The 23,995-nt window shown below is 33.5% G+C and overlaps 1 protein-coding gene across 1 annotated transcript in view; it reads left to right on the plus strand.

Moving 5' to 3' along the window:
• The window catches only part of LOC115713214 (uncharacterized protein At4g15970), a 54,019-nt gene extending 37,442 nt beyond the window's left edge, over positions 1-16,577 (plus strand). Inside the window, exon 4 of the mRNA XM_061113409.1 lies at positions 16,271-16,577. Coding sequence (XP_060969392.1) covers positions 16,271-16,298 — 28 coding nt within the window. The 3' untranslated portion in view covers positions 16,299-16,577. The remainder of the gene's footprint in view (positions 1-16,270) is intronic.
• The last annotated feature ends 7,418 nt before the right edge of the window (positions 16,578-23,995 follow it).

Genomic DNA, 23,995 nt, shown 5'->3' on the forward strand with positions numbered 1-23,995 from the left:
TGACTCCAAAGTTCAAAATAGGGAGTTTGAAATGGGAGAACTTATACAAAGAAGGGTTTTCTTTTCTACTCGTGACCCATTGGTTGGAGTGCTTAGACAGAATTGAGAACATTCATACCAATATCATCCACGATCCGTCCTAGATGTGTAAACTTCCCAAATTAAAGGGGGAGTGTAGTGGCATGTAGAAAGAACCAAGGGTTGTCAGTGGTATCAAGGAAGAGGAATCGAAGAAAGAAGTTGACAGTGAACTTGTGGAAAGCCAATCTGGTTGGAGGATTTCTCCATCATTTTTTATTTTTAATAATTTGTCATTTTAATGATTTGGTTTTTATTTCTGGAACAATTATCATGTTTTGTTAAGTACTATTAGGGCATCATTAACGCAGGCAACAATAAATGTTGACTTCTTGATCTCACATAATCTTTTATTAATTTTTTAAATTAAATTAACCAATCAATTAAAAAGGAATAAATTAAAAATAAAGTTAAGCTATATTGTTTACTATTTTTCTACTATATATGGGCCTACCAATCTGACAAACAACATCAATGGCATTACCCTTGTTGGTGCTCTTAGCATAGGTATGACTAGTTTTCTTTTAAGAACAATTATTAATTTTAAGTTTTTCAATATTTTAAACTTAATATTGTCTAATATTTGTTACTACCAAACCCAACTAAACAAGTTACAAAAATAATTTAAAGTTTTATAACTTGGGGTATAAGGTATAAACATTTAACTACACTTGCCGTAAATTTTATAACTATTGTAGATAATAGTTCCTTTGAAAATTGTGAATGTTTTTTGAAAATTTGTAACATGCATAACTGGAACTATACGATTCGACAAGATTTGACATGATAGGTGCTTATCTAGTAAACTTTCTCTCAAATTTCATTTTTACTAGACCAAACTTTCACTTACTAGTTTTAGCTTACTATAAATCTATTTTTATGTTTTAATTTTTTAATTGAGAGTCAAAATTTTAAAAATTTTAAAAATAAAAAAAATGTCACTTTCCAAAAAATTTAAAATAATTTTTTTTTAAATCAATATTTTGGACTCCGACTAAACTTAGACCCAAGTCCCTAAGACTGGGACTTGGAATCGAACCCCGAACCCTTACCCTGGCCCCAAACCCAAACATCGAACCTAGCCCCAACCCTGAACCCAACCCTAACCCCGAACTTGAACCCAGCCCCTAACCCAAATGTCAAACCTGAACCCAGATTTCGGGCCCAAACCCTAGACCCGGACCCAAATCCCAACCTCGGACACCAGACCCCGAACGTCAAACCTAGCCCCATACCACAACCCCAAACCTAGCCTCAAACTCAAACCCAAGCACGAAACCTGAACCCGGATTCAGCCTCGAACCCCAACCTTGACTTTAAACCCAAAACGGGACCCAAAATGCAGCCCCTAGACCTAGACCGCAAACCCCGACCTGAACCCGACACCAGACCCCAACCCCCAAACTCAGACCCAAATGGGATTTAATTTAAATAAAAAAATTAAAAATAAAAATAAACGTTACAGAATACCCTTTTGTATTATGTTTTTATAATTAAAAAATAAAAGTGATTACAGAATGCATTTTTGTTTTTTAAAAATAAAATTTTGAAAAACATAATTTTAAAAACAAAAATTCTACTTTAATTTTTGTGATTAAAAAATTAAAAAAAACAAAAGTATTTCTAAACGCCACCTTAGGTTAATTACTTAGATTCCCAGAGTTGTATAGATAAATGAGTCAAAAGTTGTTTAACTAAAACAACAAAAGACCTTGGGCAAATCAATCCTTGGCCAGACACTAACCAAGACAAAAGAGGCCGAGCATTCTCAAAAATAAAATAAAAGCCCAAACCAAACATATGAGTAAAAAGAAAATATTACAAGGACTACTAGGAAGCCTCAAAGTCACAACAAATTAGCAAAATTGCTCAAGCACTAAAGGACAACAATAAAGTGATAAATAAATACAATTAAAAAATTAAATAAGTTGTACTAAAAGTCAAGAAGATACCCATCAACTCAAGAAGATGAAACCACATAAGAAGTGGCCCCTTGCTAGCTTCCTCGATCTCCATGTCAATTACCGTATCATTGGTGTGAGACCCTTCCACCTCGGCCCGCTCAATGTACGCTACTACCTCAAGTTCCTTGTCTCTAAAAACTCAAAGTTCATAGTCTTGTGTTGGAGCCAACACACAGAGACCATCAAGAAGACAATGTGCTCACAAAGCCTCTCAAGGTGAGCTAGGGCAGCTTTTGTGTCTACCTCGCATTGTTCCTTAGAAGCTTCAAGCTCTTCCTGTGATGTCTTTTATATGACCTCAACTACAATTTGACAAGCATCGAGAGACTCTTATTCATTGGATTCCACAATTCGACCTTTTCCTCAAAATATTAACCTTCAAGTCGTTAGCCTCCTCAACTGCCTTTAACTTGCCCTTGGCTTCTTTAAATTTTCCTTTAGATTATTGATAGATGTTGGTAAGTGAGGTCAACTATCCTTCCAACTCTTTCACTTTCATGGCCTCAGCATTACAAAGCACAACAAACTTCTCCTTTTCTTTCTCAAGTTGGATGGACTTTGTGAGAAAGAAATTGTGAGTACCGCTCTATTTTCAAACGAGCTCGGCATTTTCCGTGACTGCCTACCAAAGAAAGAAGAAATGTTAATATGCAAAGCAAAAATGATAGTTGTAATGAACATTTGGAAGAAAAAAATCTACTTTGGCTTAGATGTCCACACGCCTTTGTATGAGTTTATTAGGCATATGAGAGTCACTAGCAAGTTCCTACTAGATAGCTGCATTCATGTGGATGAGGCTAGTACTGAGTGAGTTCATTACTTTAACCCTTCGAATGATTAAATCCATCAAGTTGGCAAGGGGAAGTTCCACCTCTTTGTAGTGACATCTAATGGGTGATCCTTGACTGCTCGAATGGTGGAGCTATCATGGAAGAAGATAAAGTCATCGTTATCGAAGGGGTTACCAAGCCTTTTGAGGGCAAAGGTTGTGGTGGTGCCAGAGACTGTGGCACAAAAGCAATTTGAGTAAAGACCATAACCAAAGTAGAAGAGGAGTAGGGTCTACCTTCAGAGTCACCATCACAAGAGTAGGTGGTGTGATAGCAATGTTGGGAGCCACTTTCGATGTAGATCCACCATTCAAAGAAGGCAAAGACATCAAAGTCTTAGAAGAAGTTTTTTGTTTCTTTTGCTTCAAAGTTGATATGCATTTGATTCATATTACCTAAAAAAAGAGGAAAGCATGTAAGTTATTAAAATGTGTGTCAAAGGCAAAAGATGTAAGCATTAAGGAACCAAATCATTCAAGCAAGCTTTGAGCAAGATGAATACAATATGAGCAAAGTATTAAATCATAACCTATAGAAAAAAAAAGGAAGACCTTCTCCTAATGTTACGCTCTCTCGATCAAAGGGAAGTAACATGGAATTATCACTCTCTCGACGAAAGGGAAGTAACATGGAGTTATCTTTCTTAGACTAGAAATTGGAGCCATATTTGTCTAATCTAGACGCATATAAGACTTTAAAAGTTGGACTACTTGCAATCAAGGCCTCTCCTCTCCACCTATGGACTTTTTTGTCTACTCTCGTATAAAGCAACAACTCAACTCCCAGTTCTTTATTGGTAAAAAGAGTGAGTTCACTAGAAAGTTAAGTAGGGGACCACCCTCCACTAGAGAACCTAGTATATAAGTCGCACACTTTTCCTTCCAAATTAGAGGTCACACACTCAGTGTGTCATGACATAGATATTAATTGGGAGAGTTCAAGGTGTCTTCAAGCTTAGTTGGCGGTGGTCAGATAAGATGCACTGGCTCGATTATACTTTTCCAGTTTTCCACCTCGTCAAGGTAAGTGTCCTTGGTTTTCTTGTCGGTTTTAAAAAGACCATACACCCTAAAATGACATTTGTGAAGCAAGAAGCGAAGAGTTTGTTGCACTAGGGGAATGTCTTATAAAAACTAAACCATTGCACGACTTTAATCGATGGGTTCAAGGCAAACATCTGGCACTATAATCATCAAAATAATTTCTGTGAGCATGAGAAGATGAACTAGAGAAGAAAAAAATCTCAAGGTACCTGTTCACTGTGCTTGGCTATTAATTAAAAAATGATTCTAGAGTTTTACCTCAGAAAAAGTAGAATAGGAACAAGGAAGATGGATGGTAAGGCTCCAACAAGACTTGACTCGACTCTACACAAAAATAAAAAAAAATATGTTAGTCCAAGCTTAAATGTGCCATAACATCACCAGGAAAATTCAAGGAAAAAGTTCCAATTCAAAGTTGATTTCTTGGTTTAAGAACTAACATTTCACAACAATTTCAAGACTTGAAGTTGTAATACCATAGCCATCATGAGAAGTTCATCAACAAAGCTCAAGATTTAAAAATATCAAATTATTCATCTGTGCCAAGATTATCCAAGAAAAATTCAAGACTATCATAGTTATTTAAATATTCACATGGTCAAATAAACACAAACTAAGCTCTAAAACCCTACCTTGGGTCACGACCATGTATGGAGAAATTCAAAATTTTTCATTAATATAAATCCCAAATACAATCTAAATCCACATAAAAAACCATTAAAAAAATTTCCAAATCCAGTCACCACCATTATCTCGGTCACAAAGGAAATTTACAAGCTCAATTATATTCAAATTTCAACAATTCCAAATCAAGTTCTATTTTCCAAGGGTTCAACCACAAAAAGTTTCAGGAAAATTCAATCCCTACTATCAAGAACATCCCATGGCATGAAGAGTAAATTGCCAATTGAAAAGATATTAAAGATTTACATTGTAACTTGGGAAATGATGACAAAGATTGAGGACAAGGTTTCCCTTGATCTTTTGAAGCTCTCGACTAGAACAAAGAAAGGAAAAAAAGAAACTTTTCAATTGCTAAACCCTAGAAATAAGGAAAAGAAAATGGAGATGAGGAAATAAGATTTAGCTCTGGTCGTCTAGGTTAATGAGAGTGGAAGAGATTTTATTGTCTTTAATCTTGATGAGGGTTGAAATGATGAAGGAGAGAGGTTTTGTAAGGTCGCAACTATGGTGAGTTGTGGAGTGGTTTGTAAAAGATTTGAAATATGCAAAGGAGAATGACTTAAATAGGAAAAGAGAAAATCCCTTTGGGCCTGAGCGTATAATCCAAAGAAGCAAGGTATTGCCTAAAGAATTTGTGGGGGGAAATTATCTCTCAAATCAAAAATTTAAATTTTTACCACCAAAACCTATTTACCACGTATTAAAAAGAGTTTTTGGCGGTTAAATTGTCTTAATTATCATTTTACTTGCACTTAAGCCTTATGAACTCAAATTTTAGTAGTAAAACCCTCCCAACTACTAAACTCTTAGTACATTTAAGGCATCATCCAATCATCTAGTTAAATGCCAACATTTTTTAATGCAAAGTTAAATGTCAACATAGATTGCTTATGTGTACAATTTTATGTTAGACATTTATATGTATAATATAAAATATATGTATGTGTATAAAACATGCGGAATAAATAAACATATACACTATATGAATATAAGGATCGAAATACCTCCAGCCATTGATTCTTTGAGCATTAATCCCACATAAGCTTGATCTGCAAAAGAAACCGATTAATGTGGGTAATCGGGCTTCCTCGCTCTCTCAACTCTCTTTAGATGGATTTTGCTGTTATGAACAGAATGAGTGAGGAGCTCGGGGACCGAGACCCTATATTTATAGGTGAGATACTCCATCAGTATCTGTGCCACATTAATTGTCAGAATATTTTGACAATTAATTCAGGAAATTAAATCAGGTAATGAATATAGAAATCTGACCATATATAGAATATTACGTAATTGATTATCGAGATTCAATGAATATAAAATATTCATTTATCAGAATCAATAATATTATTTTATTTCCTTAATTAGAAATATTCTAATATTCTCCCACTTGGTCAGCATTTAAACTAAAACATTCAAACCCAAACGTTCCTCATTATATAACAAACATACGAATCATAGCGACAAGTCCTCATTATAAGTCGAGTATTATCTTCCATGTATTACGATATATTTATTATATAACAATGTACTTTATGTGGCAATGTACTTAAGTGAATAAACCCTAACCCTTATGTTTATTCAGGTCCTCTTACGATAGTTTTCTCAGATGAAATTAAGGTGCACATAAATATGAGAAAATATCGAAATTAGAGTTTCATTAAATAATTTTTGGTTGTACAAATAAAAAAAAACTGCATATGGGTTAACTGAATCCCATATTTACTTTATGATCCTTGAATTTGTGTTGCGGCATGCCTTTAGTCAAGGATCTATGCGATCACCCAATTCAGTTTGTGTGATTAATGACCACTTATCACACCTTTTTATGGCTAAATACTTAATGTCGATATGCTAGCTTCGACCAGTACTCTTAGAGTTATTAGCCATAAATATTGTAGCTGAATTTATCGCAAAATTTTTTTAATGGCCTAATGAAACTGTAATTCTGAACTCTAGGCCTACTATGAAACTCTATAATACATCATACGAGATGTATCCTCAAAACAATAAATGAATCTGACTTCTATAGTGGAAATAACAATCAACATTCTCTACAATGTAACTTACTGGTAATCTTAAGGACGTAATAAAATATTGATTTACGTGAATCAATACAACCAGTGAAGTATGTTAGAATCTAATTGGTTAACTATATTTCCAGATGGTCAATTCATCTTAAAATATGTATGAATATAATTTTTAGTATCTTAAAGATACGTCATCACTTTGTATGAAAAATAAAGTGGTCTTAACTTTAGTTATTCTGATACTACTTAACGATTCTGAAACAAATGTAATGCAAAGTCTTATTCAGACTCTTAGGCATACATTAGGCTTCTAAAATAGAAGCAAATGAATGTTCTTAATTTATTCTCGCTCCAGATTATTTTTCAGATGCTGGTTCGAGTTGAATTTATCACACTTAAAGATAAAAGTTATATCTAATGAATAATACATAATTTTATTTAATCAGAGATGCTGTGGCTACTCTCTAATTAATTAAAATTATATATATTATTTATATTCCTTATCTCAAAATAATAATTTAAGATATGAATGATTTCAACTTATATAGAAAACTTTTATCATCATTTGCAAGTAACATATTGTCGACGTATAAAACAAATATTACTCCCACTAACTTTTGGTATATAATTATTTCCATAATTCTCTTTTCAAACCTAAAGAAAAGATGATATAATACCAATTTGTGAGATGTTTGTTTTAATATATAGGTAGACACTTTAAGCTTGCATATGTTCACCACTATTAGAGGAAAATCTTTATGGCAGTCTATATACCTTCTCCTCTAGTTCACTATTTGGAATTGATTAATGAATTAAAACAAGCAACAAATGCCAAGGTCTATAATAGAATCTTTTATAAAAACAATTGAGAATGTAAATCTCCTTTGTTATTGATTCTTAGTTCAAAATGAACTTCTTGTAAGAATGAATATTCTTTTATATCTTTATGTTTCTCAATGTTGCCTAATGAATATTATTGGTGAAAAAATCTATGCTTAATTAATGTTCTCCACCCCATTAGGCAACTTTACTAAAGATAAACTTTATTGCTATTTAAGACATTCATTTCTTCATTCATGGCATATTGTACTACAACTTCAATTCTTTATCATTCTATAATTTAATTTGTGTTTCAAATTAATATTGTAGTTGAACTCTTATTGTACAAAATGTGATCACTAGAATACATTGATCTTACTGTTCTAATAAGTCATCTTAAGGATGGACCAACAAACTCTTAAAAGAGCAAATGGTTCAATAGCATGTTATTTTAGAAATTGTAAGCAATTACTAAATAACATAACTTATTAGAATTTTACCAATGACTTGTATATTATTAATGATTAGTTATGAATTCTCAATAACCATTAATCTTAAGGGTTGTTGTGAATCATAATTAATCTAACACTTGAGGTGGAAGTTTGAGAAAATATGAATGATCTTTCTCGGAAACTAGGTTCCTAGATTGATCACTCCCACTGATCAAGTCAAATCTTAATTCCACAATTCTAGTGTTGTGAGATGGATAATAAAATATGTAACCCTTAAACCTTATAGCTTTTCAAATGAAATATGCTCATTTATGGTTTAGGGCCCAGATCTTTTCTTTGACAATTGTAATCTAACTATATATGGGTATTTATAAAATGTGTACATGTCATCAAGTCAGTTTTCAGCCTTATCACAACTCAAAATATGTTCGAGAAACAACTTTGGTTAGAACACGATTCGATATGTACACCCCATTGCTTCGAGTATCAATAGACAAAGATTTAGGAAGGATTGGAGTTTGCTATGTAGGCTCCACCCCATGTCCAAAAAATGCTTAGTTTCTTAAATCTGTTACTTATAATTTTGGGTGTACCAAGCATATGTATCGGGCAATGAACCCATGCTTTTAAAGAAACTTTACAAATAGACTGGGAGTTTATCCATACTCAAGAATTTTAATGTAGTATTCTCCATTTTATATTTGATCTCACTATCTTAATATGAAAAATGCACCATTTCTCTACTTAAGATTTAAATGTCTTTGAAACATATAAATCTATACTTTTGTAGAAAAATTATTTATGTGAGTAATCGTTAAAAAAGAGATGCAAAATTTGAGTCCATGTCTTCAAAATTAATTGACTTGTATGATTTCTAATATGATAGAATTCTAGTATGCACCGATTTTGACTTGTTGGAATACATATTCTTAATGAAATTCACACAAGTTCTAAATAAAGTTAGTAAAATCACGTGTAATGAAGATCCCCACCATTTACTAACATTTATTCTATTTATGGAGATATGTTCCATAATTTTTGGTGCTATAATGTAGAAGAATTCTTATTAATAACACATTTCTTATTGTCAGATTGAACTTGCATATCTTTATGAGTGACATCATTTGTAGTAAAGACCTCTAAATGTGTCTAAATCAAGTTTCAATAGAATCTTGGAACATAAAGGTCTTTGCCAATTTTAAAACAAAGCCACTACTATATTGCTTGTTCCTTAAACTTCTAAATGTGAGAACTTATCTTGTCTGTGGATAAGATTTGCTCACAGTTACTGACTTTCTTAGGTTTAATTGTAAACCTTGCAAGAAATTATGAATGTGGAATAACAATCTAAAATAATCCACTATGCGTTAATAATCACATTAACTATATTAGAATGAATTCATACACAATAAATTAAAATTTATTGGTGATAATAAAGTGTGATTTATTTTTCTTAATTATACAGTAAAAACTGTACATTTTGGATGAAGTTATCAGAATAAATTTTGGAAATTTCTACTAGTATGGTAAAAATTTATGAATAGTGATGTAATAAAATTACATATATAGTTTTGACGTTTAAATATCATGTTTTTACCAATGAATAAACATGCTTACATATGAAATCTTATTAAACAAAAATTGCCTGTGGGCTAAATTTTTAATTTAATAAGATTAGATTTAGATGTAGATTATGATAGATTTACACAATTTATGAAAAACTTAAAGTTTAATATTTCTATCTCAATGAAAGGTATGAAACACTTAATTATTTATAAATGTTTCAAAATTTTATACTTTATGATAAAATTATTAAATTAAATCTACATAATTTCCTGTGGGATAAATTAAGAGAATTTAATTTAACATATTAATTATGTAAATATAATAAAATCCCTGTAGGGTAAGATTATTATGTTCACATAATTCATGTCCATTATGTGATCTTAATCCACTTAATATATATAATTTTATATAATTAAGGATGCTGTGGCTACTCCCTAATTATTTAAAATTATGTGGTTCACTAGACACCAAAGTATAAACTGAAGATTAAAATTTTACTAAATCCAAAATTGCCTGTGGGCTAAATTTTAAATTTAATAAAATTAGATGAACTTTATGATAGATTTAATTAAACAATTAGTTTTGAAAAATGAAGGTTTATTATCTATCTTTAATTAAATTTGTGATAACACTATTAAATTAAATCCCTATAACTCCATGTGGGGTAAATTAAGAGAATTTAATTTAACATATTATCCTAATTAATTATACAAATATAATAAAATCCTGTGGGGTAAAATTATTATACCTATATAATTAATTACAAGTTATGTCCATTAAGGTGAATTTTAATTAATGTATAATTTTATACAAATAAGGATGCTGTGACTACTCCCTAATTATATAAAATTATATTTTCACTTTGACATTAGGTATTGGGCTCTACCTAAAAGTAATTTCGTTGTTAACATAATAAACAATCACTGAGATTAGTGCTCCTAGTGTGGTCGTCCGAAGATCATTAAAAACCGTTTTAGATATGAGCATTTGTCCCAAGTTCATGTTTTCTTATGTCAAACCATAAAATTACTTACATTTTATTCATATTTTATTCATTTTAGGAAGTTTTATGAATATTTTATGAATAATTTTATGAATTTTTATGAAACTTAATGTGCTATAATAAAATATTCAACCTATCTTAATGTTTGAATATTGCTAAATATATCTAGCACTATAAAAGGAATTTATGTATAGCATTTAAATCATACAAATCAAATTTAATTGTATTAAAAATAAATTTGCCAAATAAATACAAATTAAAACAATTATTGTATGATAATAAATTAAATGCTTAATTCCATGACATGTAATTAATTATGCATTTATAACCATATAATATCTTAAATATTTATACTAATAATTAATTTGTATAAATAAGGTAAATATACAAATTAGTAAAATTAATTATATGGAATGAATTAAATGCAAAATTAAAGAATATACTTAATGACAGATTATCAATTAATTTAATTAATAAATTACTTAATTGGTAAATAAATACAATAATTGCGCACTTAATTGTAGAATAATTAAATATTCACATTCTTAAAATATCACAATTATTGTAATTACATGAAAAAATAAAACATGTAATTAATTTACCAAATTACAAACTTTCCATAATAATTTATTACTAAATAACATATAATATATGAAGATATATGTTAAATAAGAATGGAAAGTTAAACAAATGTAATTTAATTGACTAAATCAACAAAAATAAGGAAATAAAATAAAATTCCAAAAATAAATCAAAGTAACAAAATTTCGGAATTTTCTTAAATTTTTCTTAATTTTCCTTTTTTTTTTTTTTGAAAAAACTGCCATGAAAAACAACACCGATGACCAAAATTCATGAAACCAATTCCAAAATGATCTAAATGAATAAATTAAGAGATCCATATTGATTTCAAGCATCGAAAACACGTAAAATGTAGACTTTAATTTCATAAAAAAATTCTTTCGGGTCAGATCGTGTTCTTAAGAGAATTTTTTCAGTTTTCAGATGGGTTTTAAATCCTTTTCATTCATAAAATCGATCTAAAATATTATATGAATATAGTAATGAATAGAGGATTTAAAATAAATACCGAAAATGAAAACGAAAAAATTATAGACCGAAAAATAAAACTTTCATGTATATATATACTCGTATACAATGTATATATACTGCATAAAATCATCATTAATGTATGAAAGAGAGTATTACATACAATTTTATGCAACAAAAATATGAAAGCATTAAGTATTATACATAAACATATATACATGAAAATTATATGTATACACACAGTATATGAATATAAATATGAATGTGCATATATATATGAACATATAGATTATGAAATATTAATATAAAAGTATATATATATATAAATATATATACGTAAATGAAAAGAAAATGTATATAAAATATATATACAAGCAAAAACTAATACTGGATATGTATATATATACATATATACTTACATATACACATTAAACCATATAAAATATCATAAAGATATATAAAAGAATATGATAATCAATTATATGGAAAGAAATCAATGAATATAATATGAAAGTGTATACTCAGAAACATATATATATATTATACGGTATAAATGAATGTATATAATATATATATGAACGTAAATATGAAGATGAATATATATATGTATATATTAAAAAATTGAGTATATGAATATATATATAATCGGGAATTATATAATATGAAAGTATATATTATATTATAAATGAAGAACCCCGTAAATGTATGTATATATATATATATATATGAAACTCAAAATAAATCAAGGCAGAGATATATAATCCGCTCTGATACCAACTGTTAGACATTTATATGTATAATATAAAATATATGTATGTGTATAAAACATGCGGAATAAATAAACATATACACTATATGAATATAAGGATCGAAATACCTCCAGCCATTGATTCTTTGAGCATTAATCCCACATAAGCTTGATCTGCAAAAGAAACCGATTAATGTGGGTAATCGGGCTTCCTCGCTCTCTCAACTCTCTTTAGATGGATTTTGCTGTTATGAACAGAATGACTGAGGAGCTCGGGGACCGAGACCCTATATTTATAGGTGAGATACTCCATCGCATTCGTGCCCACATTAATTGTCAGAATATTTTGACAATTAATTCAGGAAATCAAATCAGGTAATGAATATAGAAATCTGACCATATATAGAATATTACGTAATTGATTCTGTCCAGATTCAATGAATATAAAATATTCATTTATCAGAATCAATAATATTATTTTATTTCCTTAATTAGAAATATTCTAATATTTTATACACGTGACACATTTATATCGGTACATGTAATATAATTATTTTAAAATTCACACTAAAATTAAAACATAATTTAGCATTATTAAGAAAATTAAAAAAAAAAAACTAAACAATAAAGATATTTTCTTTAATTAAATAAAAAATATAAAAAAAATAAAAATAAATGAATCATCTTCTTCATGAAAACCCATTCCCTGCAAAAATAAATTCTCAGAAAATTTGAAGCAACCTTATTGCATTCAAACTCCATAGCCACTTTACCTTCTTCGGCACCATCTGAAGCTTCCCCTTAGCCAACAGAGCACCTGAGAGTCACTAAACAAGCACATTAACCATTCGATATTGGTGGCATCTTGCTGGAGTAGATCGAAAAAATGTTTAGGATATGAAATTTGAAAAATATGATCAGTGACCACGACTTAAGCACCATTCTTGCCGTGAAGCCATTTTCGTCAAAACCAACCCAAATCGACTTTGACCTAGCCACCATTATTCGCGATCGAGAAGATCAAACAGATCCAAAGTTAGAGGCTCCACCACCTCTTCATTGGGCTGGACTTTGAGTTGCGACATTCCATTGATTTCTATGTTGAGAAACCAGCATGGGTTGCACCATTCTAGATCTAAAATTTTTTTTTGGAGGGAATGGGTTTTCACGAAGAAATTGATTCGTTCATCTTTACTTTTTATTTTTTATTTAATTAATGAAAATATCTTTATTTTTTTAATTATTTATAATAACAGTAAATTATTTTTTTAATTTTAGAGTGAATTTTAAAATAATTATATTAGGGTACCAATATAAATGGTCACATGTATAAAAGTATGCACATAAACAATCCATGTTAGCATTTAATTAGGTAAGTAGATGATACCTTTGAATTTGCTAATGGTTTATTAGTTTGGAGAGTTTTACAGCAAAAGTTTAAGTTCAGAGGATTAAGTAAAAGTAAAATAATAATTGAGAGGGTTTAGCAGCCGGAAAATCTATGAAAAATGTATTGGTAAGTAGGTTAAGATGATTAAGTCCCCACATGCTCAAATTCCTATTCATTAAAAACAATGGCTTGAAAATTAATTATGTGAAAGAATAAGAATTTGTCTCATGAAAATAAGTTAATTTATTATAAACAAGTATAATATTCTTGAAATATAATTAATAAATTCAAATTAAATTTCTTGATTTACAAGAAATATTTCCTTAGTAAATAAAAATGCAAAAATGCGTTGCAAATCTGTAAATACATAAAATGTGAAAAACAGATTAAATTCTTGTCTCGTAAGTATCTGACTCAAACTTGAATTTACATGGGTACTTGGAGAACTATTCTGAGTGATGAACATAGCGCCCATGATTTGGTCAAGATGGAGGCAGGAAAACTGCAAAAGTCTTTCTTTAATGTTTACGACAAACACTTTTGGAGGTAGATGTTGTATCCGATTTTTTTACAAAATCGTAAAAGTCAATGATAAAACTTTGACCAAGACAAAAGATGAAACAGAGGCCAAACTCGAATAGTGTGTCAAGTGACACTTTGTTTGAGTTCCACGTGGCATGTTAAGAAGGAATGCACGAGCATGGTCAAATAGGTCCTTGCTCGTGTAAACCTAGGGTTCGCCTAAGGGAACCTTTTCCATGACCTCGAACGGAGTTGACTCAAATCCGTTGTTCATGACAACCATTTGAGAGCCCTAATAACACTGACCACAAATAAGGTAAAACATCATGACCTTGCTCATGTGTTAGGATTCATAAACCTAGAAAGAATTCCACAAAGGTGCCAAACCCTACATGGTTGGAATATCATGACATGAAGAATGACATTACCAATGTCAAAACAAGTGTTCAACCCAAAAAAGAAACTGAGGTACTCTTGATTGAATACATTAAGGAAATTATATAGGCCATACACAAGCCAAGCCCTATGCATGCCCTTGCTTGTGCCTTATTAAAGAAACATAAGGAGGAATCTTGAACAAGGCAATTTCTTTGACCTTGATCGAGTGTCAAACTCTAGGTGCACCAAGGTACACGAGCCAAGGTACTAATTTGTCTTTGCTCATTTAAGGAAATGGAGTAAAGAGCTAATTCACACGAGTCAAGGCACAAAAATTACCCTTGCTCATGTAACCATGAGGATAAATGCTAACTTACATGAGCCAAGACACCAAGATTTCCTTGCTCATGTGACACATAAATGACAAGGGACACGAGCCAAGGCAATAATATTTCCTTGCTCGTGTAACATGAAGACAAAAGAAGAATGCCTACATCTTACTACATGAGTAAGGCTAGAGACATGTCTTTGCTCGTATAGATCAATAGGGATTAGAGTTTCTGGTAAATTTAGAATCTCATGGCCATCCAAACTTGGACCATGTCTCGAGGATTAGATCAAAGCATCATCAAGGTCCTTGGTGGGGAGTATTTGATGAAGCATGTGAATAGGGTGAAGCATATGCCCGTATTTTTGTATGTTAAGAACCAAAATTTTTTTAGAGGTTCACGGTAATTTCTCAAGGATAAATAAGTGATATACTCGAACATGGTAGGATCTATGGCTTTGTTCGAGTATGTGAGTACCTTCTAGAGTTCGGACCTTATCAAACAGATGTAATACATTTCTTAAGAATTTGAGGCTTCTAAAACATTTCAAATGATAGCAAACTCCGCGTATCAAGAGATTCTTATATTTTATGTATTATATTTATTATTATTTAAATGTAAAGTACAAAATATACTATTATCTAAACTCAAATCAAAATTATAATGTAAAGATTTTCCTAAATATAAGAGAGTGACATGTCAGACTTTAGTACTATAGAAAGCCTTAACCTAAGCGTGCAAAGGGATTCGATTCAAGTCATTAAACTCTCAGTCAGACTTAAAAACCCTAAAGAGAGAATCCTTACTTATTGTAATCACTCAAGAATAGTCGCCTCAGGAACATAACTCTGGCACTATTCCTAAGCATTGAAAACAATAAAAATACTAAGTGGAGTAGTCTGTTACCACTAAAAATAGGTGAACCACTATAAAATCCCTGCATAATTATTGTTATAAATTCTTCAAATCAGTTTCTTTTTTAAAACCATTGAAGTCTTTAGAACAAGTTGCTCATTTACATTCTTCTTCGACCACTTGAAGAAAAACCGCGTCAACAGAAAGGATGTAAAAGTAAATTCTCAATTTGTAAGCTAAATGATTATAAATTATGTTTTTAACAAAAAATAAAGAAACTAAATGGAATAATTAAAAATATATATTTTTAATAATGTTGAATTTTAATAGAAATCATACTGAAAAATAGTTTTAACAATTATAAGGTATGTTTATACAAAATGATATGAATATTTTTAATAATGAAATCTATTTAATTAAGTTAGTAATTTTAATTTTAATTTTATTTTAATATATTTAAATAATATTATATATATTCATTTGAAGTTGACAATTTTTTCATTACTATATATGTGGGGTCATCGTCAAGTACATCCTTTCAACGAATGCAACACTAGCTCTCGCAGTAGCGGCAAACAAAGGAGTAGAAGTTGAAAATTTATTTTTATTTCTGTATTAATGGATAAAGGTATTTAATTTGTTAGATTTTTTTTTACTTTTCAGGAGTTTCCATTAATCAAAACTCTATTTTGCCAAGCAAATTTTCAACCATTTGTTTCATTTTACTTAAAATTCTATTTTGTTTTGTTTTGTCTTGTTTTTTTTTTCTTTTTTATTTTACCAAAAATATTGTAACTCATAATCATTCAATATAGCATAATAAAACAATTTTTTTTTGGTATTGGATGATTGCGATTGAGAAAAGAAATACCTACAAATAAATAAATTTTATTGTAATATTTTTGTTATATTTCTGAATATAATCAATTAATTTAGTATATCAAATCTTTTTCTCCAAACATGTCTAATATTAATTTAAGCGTCTAATTATGTACTTTAGTAACATACAAAAATGATTGACAAAACTGTAATATAGTGAGAAAAATTAGATAGTTTCTTTGGATAGTACTTTTAATAGATTTTTTTTTTTACAAAATTATATTCAAAAAATTTATTTGGACATGTATTGTTCTTTTGGTAAATCAACTTCTGTATATTACCTCAACAAAACTAATGCAAGACAAATAGGTTACTTATAGAGCTTTATTTTGAAGTTTCCGCCCAATTTCTATCTACCTTATTCAACTTTTTTAGACTCACAAAGTCTATTCTATTACAAACATCATGTTTCACCATTTCGAACATTACATGAATAGTAAGAAGGAAAAAAATTCACAAAACTTTGTTTCTACAATGCCAAATACTATACATCAAAGCATTGATTACACCACAAAAATCTTCCTTTTACCCCTTGAGGCTTTACAATTCTGAATCCACTTTAAGATTTGATGAAGCTCTATTTTAAGGTACTTATCATATCCTGACTTCAACAGTTTTTAACAGTGTTATAAAACTACTCTAAGTTTTTCCAAAAAGAAGAGTACTTGAATGGCTTCCTGGTACTTTTTTTTATCTCCAGATAAACCAAAATCAACATGGGTGAATGATTAAAGTCCCCTTCTAGCAAGAAGGTAACTTCTCCAGTTTCAAACTTCGATAACCAGCCAGCATTTGCAAGGACACAATCCAACTTGGCATAATTCCTGTCATTTTCTTCTTGCTTATTGTTCCAAGCAAAATAATTACGATTTTACTTGACATATTCTAAACTACAAAAGCTTATACAATTTTGGAGCGGAACCATCTTTTTAATATTTCCTCTATAGTTTACCCTTTTCTCCATTGACAAAACAGAGTTGAAAACCCCACAAACAATCCAAGGGTCCTTATTACTGGCAGTAATGGAAGTCAAAGCACTCCACAAATCTTGCTTGCCTTTGCTTTCATTAAAGGCATAAATCACAGTAATCACAAACTTTTTTTCTCTTTTCGGAGTCACAAATTAATGAATCACTAGCTAGACTATTCCTAATGTCCACATCAAAGATGTTTGGGTTCCAAGTAATAACAATTTTACCATTAGGATGATTAGAAATGTTGGAAGTAAAGCACCACCATTATAACATATTAAGGTATAAGACCCCTAATTCGGAAGCCTTAACCATTGTTTCGAGGAGACCTACAATGTTCTTATAATTTATCATTCACATGACATCTTTTTGCTTATTGGCTTTGTTATCCCTCAAACATTCCATGTGAACAATTTACCCAATTATTAGTGGAGGGTCACCCTCGCCATCAACAATAGAATTAAAATTACAATTAACATTTCCTACTAGCACTTCTTAAGCAAAAATCTCCTCTAAAGCTTCAAAAACATTACTTGTTTTCACTTTATAAAGGGCTACTATAACAACTTCTTTTCCTTTTACTACCTTAAAACCTTGGTCATCCACTTTGGCTTCCTTATTAGTTTTTCCTTAGTTATAGGGGCTTTTGGCTATCATCTTTTAGAATTGTTCTATCTTTTTTCCTTTCTTTCATACCTCTTTTGTGTGCCCAATTTCTTTGTGATTCTCACATTTTTCTGGGTTCCATTCATAAGCTACATTAATGTATACCATGTTTCATTTCTCATCTTCAAAACTAAGATTGTATGGAATTCCTTTTCAGATATCCATTCCAATTAAGACCTGAGCATAATGTAATTTGTCTCTTTTCATTGTAGCTTGATCATATTTTAGCATTTTCCCTAACATACTGACTATTTTTGACATAGATTGTTCTCCCCAATATTTCAATTTAAGTTGCCACAACTGTATCCACAATAGAATTTGCCAAACTTCCTCTCTAGTAAAACTTGTGTCCGGATCCCAAGCTTTCATTATCAAAGGTTCCTATAAAAAAATTGATATTCTACTTTCAAAACACAATCCCTTGCCTCTAAGTATGGAACTGAACCAAAAAAACCCCATGAGTTTGCAAACTCACTTTATGTTGGGATTTTATGCCCTAAATAAAACCCATTACAATTTAATCTGATTTGTTACCAATAAGAGAATTAGAAGTGTTTTATGTTAACATGTAGTTTTCATGCTTATGGTTTAATATATGAACAAAATCTGTTAAGTCCAGAACATATAGTCATTCACAATTACAGTGATGTCAACACAGTGGAATGTGATTGTGATTATATGATTTGAAAGACTAAGTCCTTGTTTTATCAGTGCTTTGGATTTACACTGATATGATAATCAGCGATGAAGTATACTTACACTTTGCATAAGTGTTATGATCCTTCCAGAACATTGTCAAAGTATACTAGTTTCGAATGTATGGAGTATACATTGGACTGGACCGATATTGATCTTAGTTAAGATATTATAATACTTACCATTGTATCTTTCCAAGTCAATATCACTAGTTGATCTTAGATCAAAAGATCCAAATCCTGATATGCTTAGGCTCAATCTCAGGAGTGCTACTCCTGTTCTTTGATTTGTTAGTTAAGCCTACTTTTGGGTCAGGGTGATACGTACATTATGGGAACATGATAGTATGATTGAGTGGGAGCGCTAAACATAAATATGGAATCTATAGCTTTTATAGGTGTTTAGAAGTCAAGTGACGATTTCCTTCGAGCTTAGTTAAATAGAAGTAAATGGAAGAGCTCTTGTTTCAGTGATTATATTTTAGTTCACTAAAACATCATTTACAGGTAGCTAAGTGTTTTAAGGAGCAAAATAAATTGAGGGGTGAAACGGTAAATTTATCCCTACTCGATGTAAATCATCTACATAGAGGATCTTTGATCAATTCAGATTATAACTATGGTTAAATGTGATAGCGTATCTATATGGTGGAACATATAGAGCGTTCTATATAACTGAGAGTGCAATTCCAAGTTCTAAAAGTGGATTCAACAAGGAATTAATAAGTTAAGGAATTTACTTGGTAAATTCGGTTCAACTTATTGGAAGCTCAGTAATATAGGTCCATGGTCCCCATTCTAGTTGCGACCATACTGCTTGTAAGACTCAGATAATTGATTTTTATTAATCAATTATAATTCTAAAATTAGACTAAGCAAGGGCAAAATTGTCAAGAAAAGAGATTCTAGATTTTATTTATTAATTAAGAGACTCTATATGTCTAATTAATAATTATGTTAAATGAAAATATTATTTAATAATTTATTTTAGTTATTAAATAATTAGTTTTAGCATTTAAATGGTTATGTTGACCGAGGTTTTCGGCAACTAATAAAATATGATTATACTATTGAGCTGTAAGAAAGTGAGAGAAGGATTTTTACGTGGTTGGGGCGTTAATGAGCCTTAGTCCACGAGTCTTTGTTATTTATGGATGTATTTAATACAGATTTTATACTTGGGAGAATGTTACCCTTATAAATACAGAGAATGTTCTTGGTGAGTATTTACTCTTCTTGCTCATATGCAGCCCAAGATTCTCGATCCCATTTAATGAGCTTTGAGGGGGTATTTATAGTGTTTTGGTGGGGTAATCTCGAGAATTGTTCTTACAAGTGTATCTGTAAGTATCCATAAAGTTGGGTATTCCCAATGAATATACCATGAGTAATGCATGGTCAAATCCCTAGGTGTTGTAGGGTTTTTATGAAGAATGTCCTTTTTGCCTTGTGATTGATGTGACTCTTCCCAGTGTAGCCGTCGCTAGACTTAAATGATCATTACTGTGGCGCTGCTGGTTGGAGGTTGTGCCGTCAGACTTTATTACGTGTTGCAGTCCCAACACGCTTCCTCCCATACATCATTTAATGCGACTTGATTGCTCAGGAGAATCCTGACACCTCACGGAGAGGCTTTATGCTATGCGAGCTTCCGGGAGCACCTTGCACTCCGGGTGCCTCCTCCGGGATCTATGTCCAGGATGTTTCCTGGTGGCATACAAAGACTTAGCAAATATTTATAAATTATCTGATCCACGTGTCCCTGTCCGGTTGGTCCACGTATATTGGGCGAAATCAGGGGCAACATTTACCCCCCAAGCCTTGTTTACTTGACAAATAAACCAAGGCTTGCTCAGGTGCCTCCGCTGACTCTGGTTTCCTTCGGCTCACGCTTAGAGCGCGTGAGGGTGTATTTTAATGATGGCATTTAATGCAACGATTCGTTTTTTGCAGCAGGTGTTCCTGGCCGACTCCTCATTTCCTAAGACGAGCTTAGAGCGCGTGAGGGTGCATTTAATGATGGCATTAAATGCAGCGATTCACTTTTTTGCAGAGGTCGATTCGTTTCATGCCCATTGATTGATGCGGCGCATTAATGGTTTCAGACGGATACTCAAACGTTTCCACCGCCTTTATTGCGAATCAATCTGGCCCGTTAATCTTTGGGTATTTGAATCGTGCGTTTCCCCCACCGTTCGATTGGTAGGTGGTGACGCCTGTTCCTCATGCACTTTTGCCTATAAAAGCCACCATCTTTCCTTCGTTTCTCGTTACTTTCCCATTTCTTGCCAACTTTGCTCGAATTTCCTAGAGAGAAAATTCTCAAACCCAAAGACGAAACCTTTGAACACTTTGCAATTTTCCCGCTTCTTCCTTGCTTGCTGCTATCAGTCCTTCTCGTCTTTACGCGACTCACATCAGGACCCCCAGTTCAACACTTCATTGTAAGTTTCTTGCATCCTTTGGTAGTGACATGCTTTTACTCGTTCTGTTTGTTCTTTTCTGGGTTCGCATTCGAGATTTCTGGGCATGCAAGTGTTTAAGTCCTTCATGTATTCTGTTTTGCATTTACTGCTTTAGTTGTAGGATCGCCATTGTCATGCCTCTGTTGTTATTGTGCATTTTTATTGTAGAAGGCCATACTCTCTTTGTTCAATGGTTGTTTAGGGCATAGAATAGGATCTTTTCTTTCTGTTCCCCTTATTGTGTGAAACCACCTTCTGCGATTTTACTGCACCCGACACTTGTTCAGGGAATCCTTCTAGGGTTTCCCGTGTGACACGTGTCCGGAGGCCTTTTCCACAGCTAGGGGACCCCCATTCCTTTTTTCTTGACTTAGGGTTTGGTACGGGGCCTAACTGCTGGAATTTTTTCTTTGTTCTTTTTTTTTTCACAGAATAGACAATGTCTGCCTCTGGTTCGAAGTCCTCAAAGAAAAGCGGGAAACGCATGGCTACTCTAGAGGAGGTCTCCTTGGGACCCGTTGCCCAGGAGGGGTATAAGTCCCGGGAGACCGGATGGGAAGCGGCCGAGCTTCATTCCACCTTAACCTGTCCCCATGAACTGGAGAATATTGTGGAAGTTGCCGGGATCAAGCCTTCCACATCAGGGACCTACCATCGGCCACCTCGCGACGCGGAGACGCCCAACCATAATTATGGCGGCTGTGAGCTGAGCGACGCACCCGATGGCCGTGCCATGCTTCCTCTTCAGACTATTTTGTTAATTTTCTTGTTTTTGTCGGCCTTGCGCCATACCAACTCATTCCCCAAGCTTATCGCCTGCTCTCAGGCTTATTTATTTTTTATGCCGGCCGCGGATGGGGATCTCCCCGCCCGGCGGAAATTTTGTATTTTTATGAACTTGTATCCGTCCCCAAGAAGGGGGACAAACTTAAGGACGATTTTTATGGGTTCCGGATCCATCCTGCTAACGAAGGGGTGGTTCCGTATAATAGGCAGACTCACGTCAAGGAGTATCGCTATCGCTTTTTCTTTTCCTCCGGGTTCAGGGCAATGGACCACCTGGAGCTCCTTATTGAGTGGGTGAGGATCCCTCCCTATCAGCGGACGGCCCCTACACAGACCTTCCTCCGGAGGGCCCAGGCCTTTGCCTCCTATGACCGAGCCGATCTTGACGTCGGGGGTTTGGTCACTACGGAAAACTGCAGGAAGGCCAAACTTATCCTTCCGCATCAATCCGTGGAGGACTCTAACCTCTCCCGGGTCATCTGTCCCAATGTAAGGGTGCCGGTCGCGGAGAAGACCTTCCAGGACGAGATTATCGCCACTACAGAGAAGAAATACCAGACTATCTCACCGGAAGGCCCAAGAGAAGGCATACTCAAAGCCCGTGCGCCTCCTGAGGGGACTTCGTGTGGGGAGTCCCGGGTGGTGTAAGAAGCCAGGCGATTGCCGGGAAGTCCGAGGCTAAATTTTTTGACAAGATTCTTTAAGAAGAGATTGGGGATTGTCCCGCCGGGAGGCCCCTTCGCATTGAGGATTCTTCGGAGAGAAGGGCTCCCAGGCCACAGCCTTCCTTCCGCAGCCAAACTCGGGGCCTCGGTGCCGCACTTCCGTGCCTGGCCAGTAAGTCTCCTTTGATAATTCATTATGTTCCTTCCGTTGGCGAATATGCCAGTCGTAGGCCCGTAGGGTTCGACGAGCGTCTATATAGGTTTAGGATGCCCTCGACCCGGTGGGGGGATCGTTTGAAGGAGTTTTACTTTTCAAACTTAGGAGATTTTCTAGGCCTGGCCCCGATGGGTTCCTGCCCTCCGAACTCGTTCCCTTAGGTCCTTCAGCCTACATTACATCCACTGTTCCGCTTCGACAAATTATCTCGAGATGATGCCGGCATTAAAGTTCGTGACTTTGCTAGGGCCGAATTAGGAAGTCCGGTAGGAGTAGCTTATTTGCCATACCTTGTGTAAGTGGTTTCCCACGGATGTCTAACACTTGCCTATTTTTGTTAAATGTACCTCCATGGACGCCATCTTGGACCAGCTTTGCCGTAGTTCATACTCCCGAGGCTCCTCCGCCTTTACTTCTTCCCCAATAGCCCCCGCCCCTAAAGGCCTCTTCCGCCGCTCCCCCCGACACTATTGACTTAGTGGATGACGAGGAGGTGCTGCCGGGAGAAGGTCAAGAAAAGCAATGGGGCTTTTCTGAGGAAGTCGCAGAAGGTGCGGGAGAGCTCCGGGCTCTTCCTGAGGAAGCTGAAAAAAGGTGAAGAAGAGCCTGAGATTGCTCTGATTCGCAAGCACAAGGGCAAGATGGTTGCCCAGGACGAGCCCAAGCGGCCTCGGAGAGCTGACACTCCTGCCCATGGTCTCGACGGTGGGGTCTCCCCCATGGAAGAACATCCTGCTCCTCCCAACATTGTGCTGACTCCGGGCCTTCCCGGGGATGAGGTGAGGCAAGAGCTCGGATAGCCAAGCATAACTATGCCATGGACGAATACTCCCGGGGTATGCCGAGGTGGAAGCCCTTAGGAGGGTTTTGCGAGTTGAGGTACAGAAAGTATCAACAAGCCGAGTACCGT

This window comes from Cannabis sativa, chromosome 4 (genome assembly GCF_029168945.1).
Source record: "Cannabis sativa cultivar Pink pepper isolate KNU-18-1 chromosome 4, ASM2916894v1, whole genome shotgun sequence".
NCBI lineage: Eukaryota > Viridiplantae > Streptophyta > Magnoliopsida > Rosales > Cannabaceae > Cannabis > Cannabis sativa.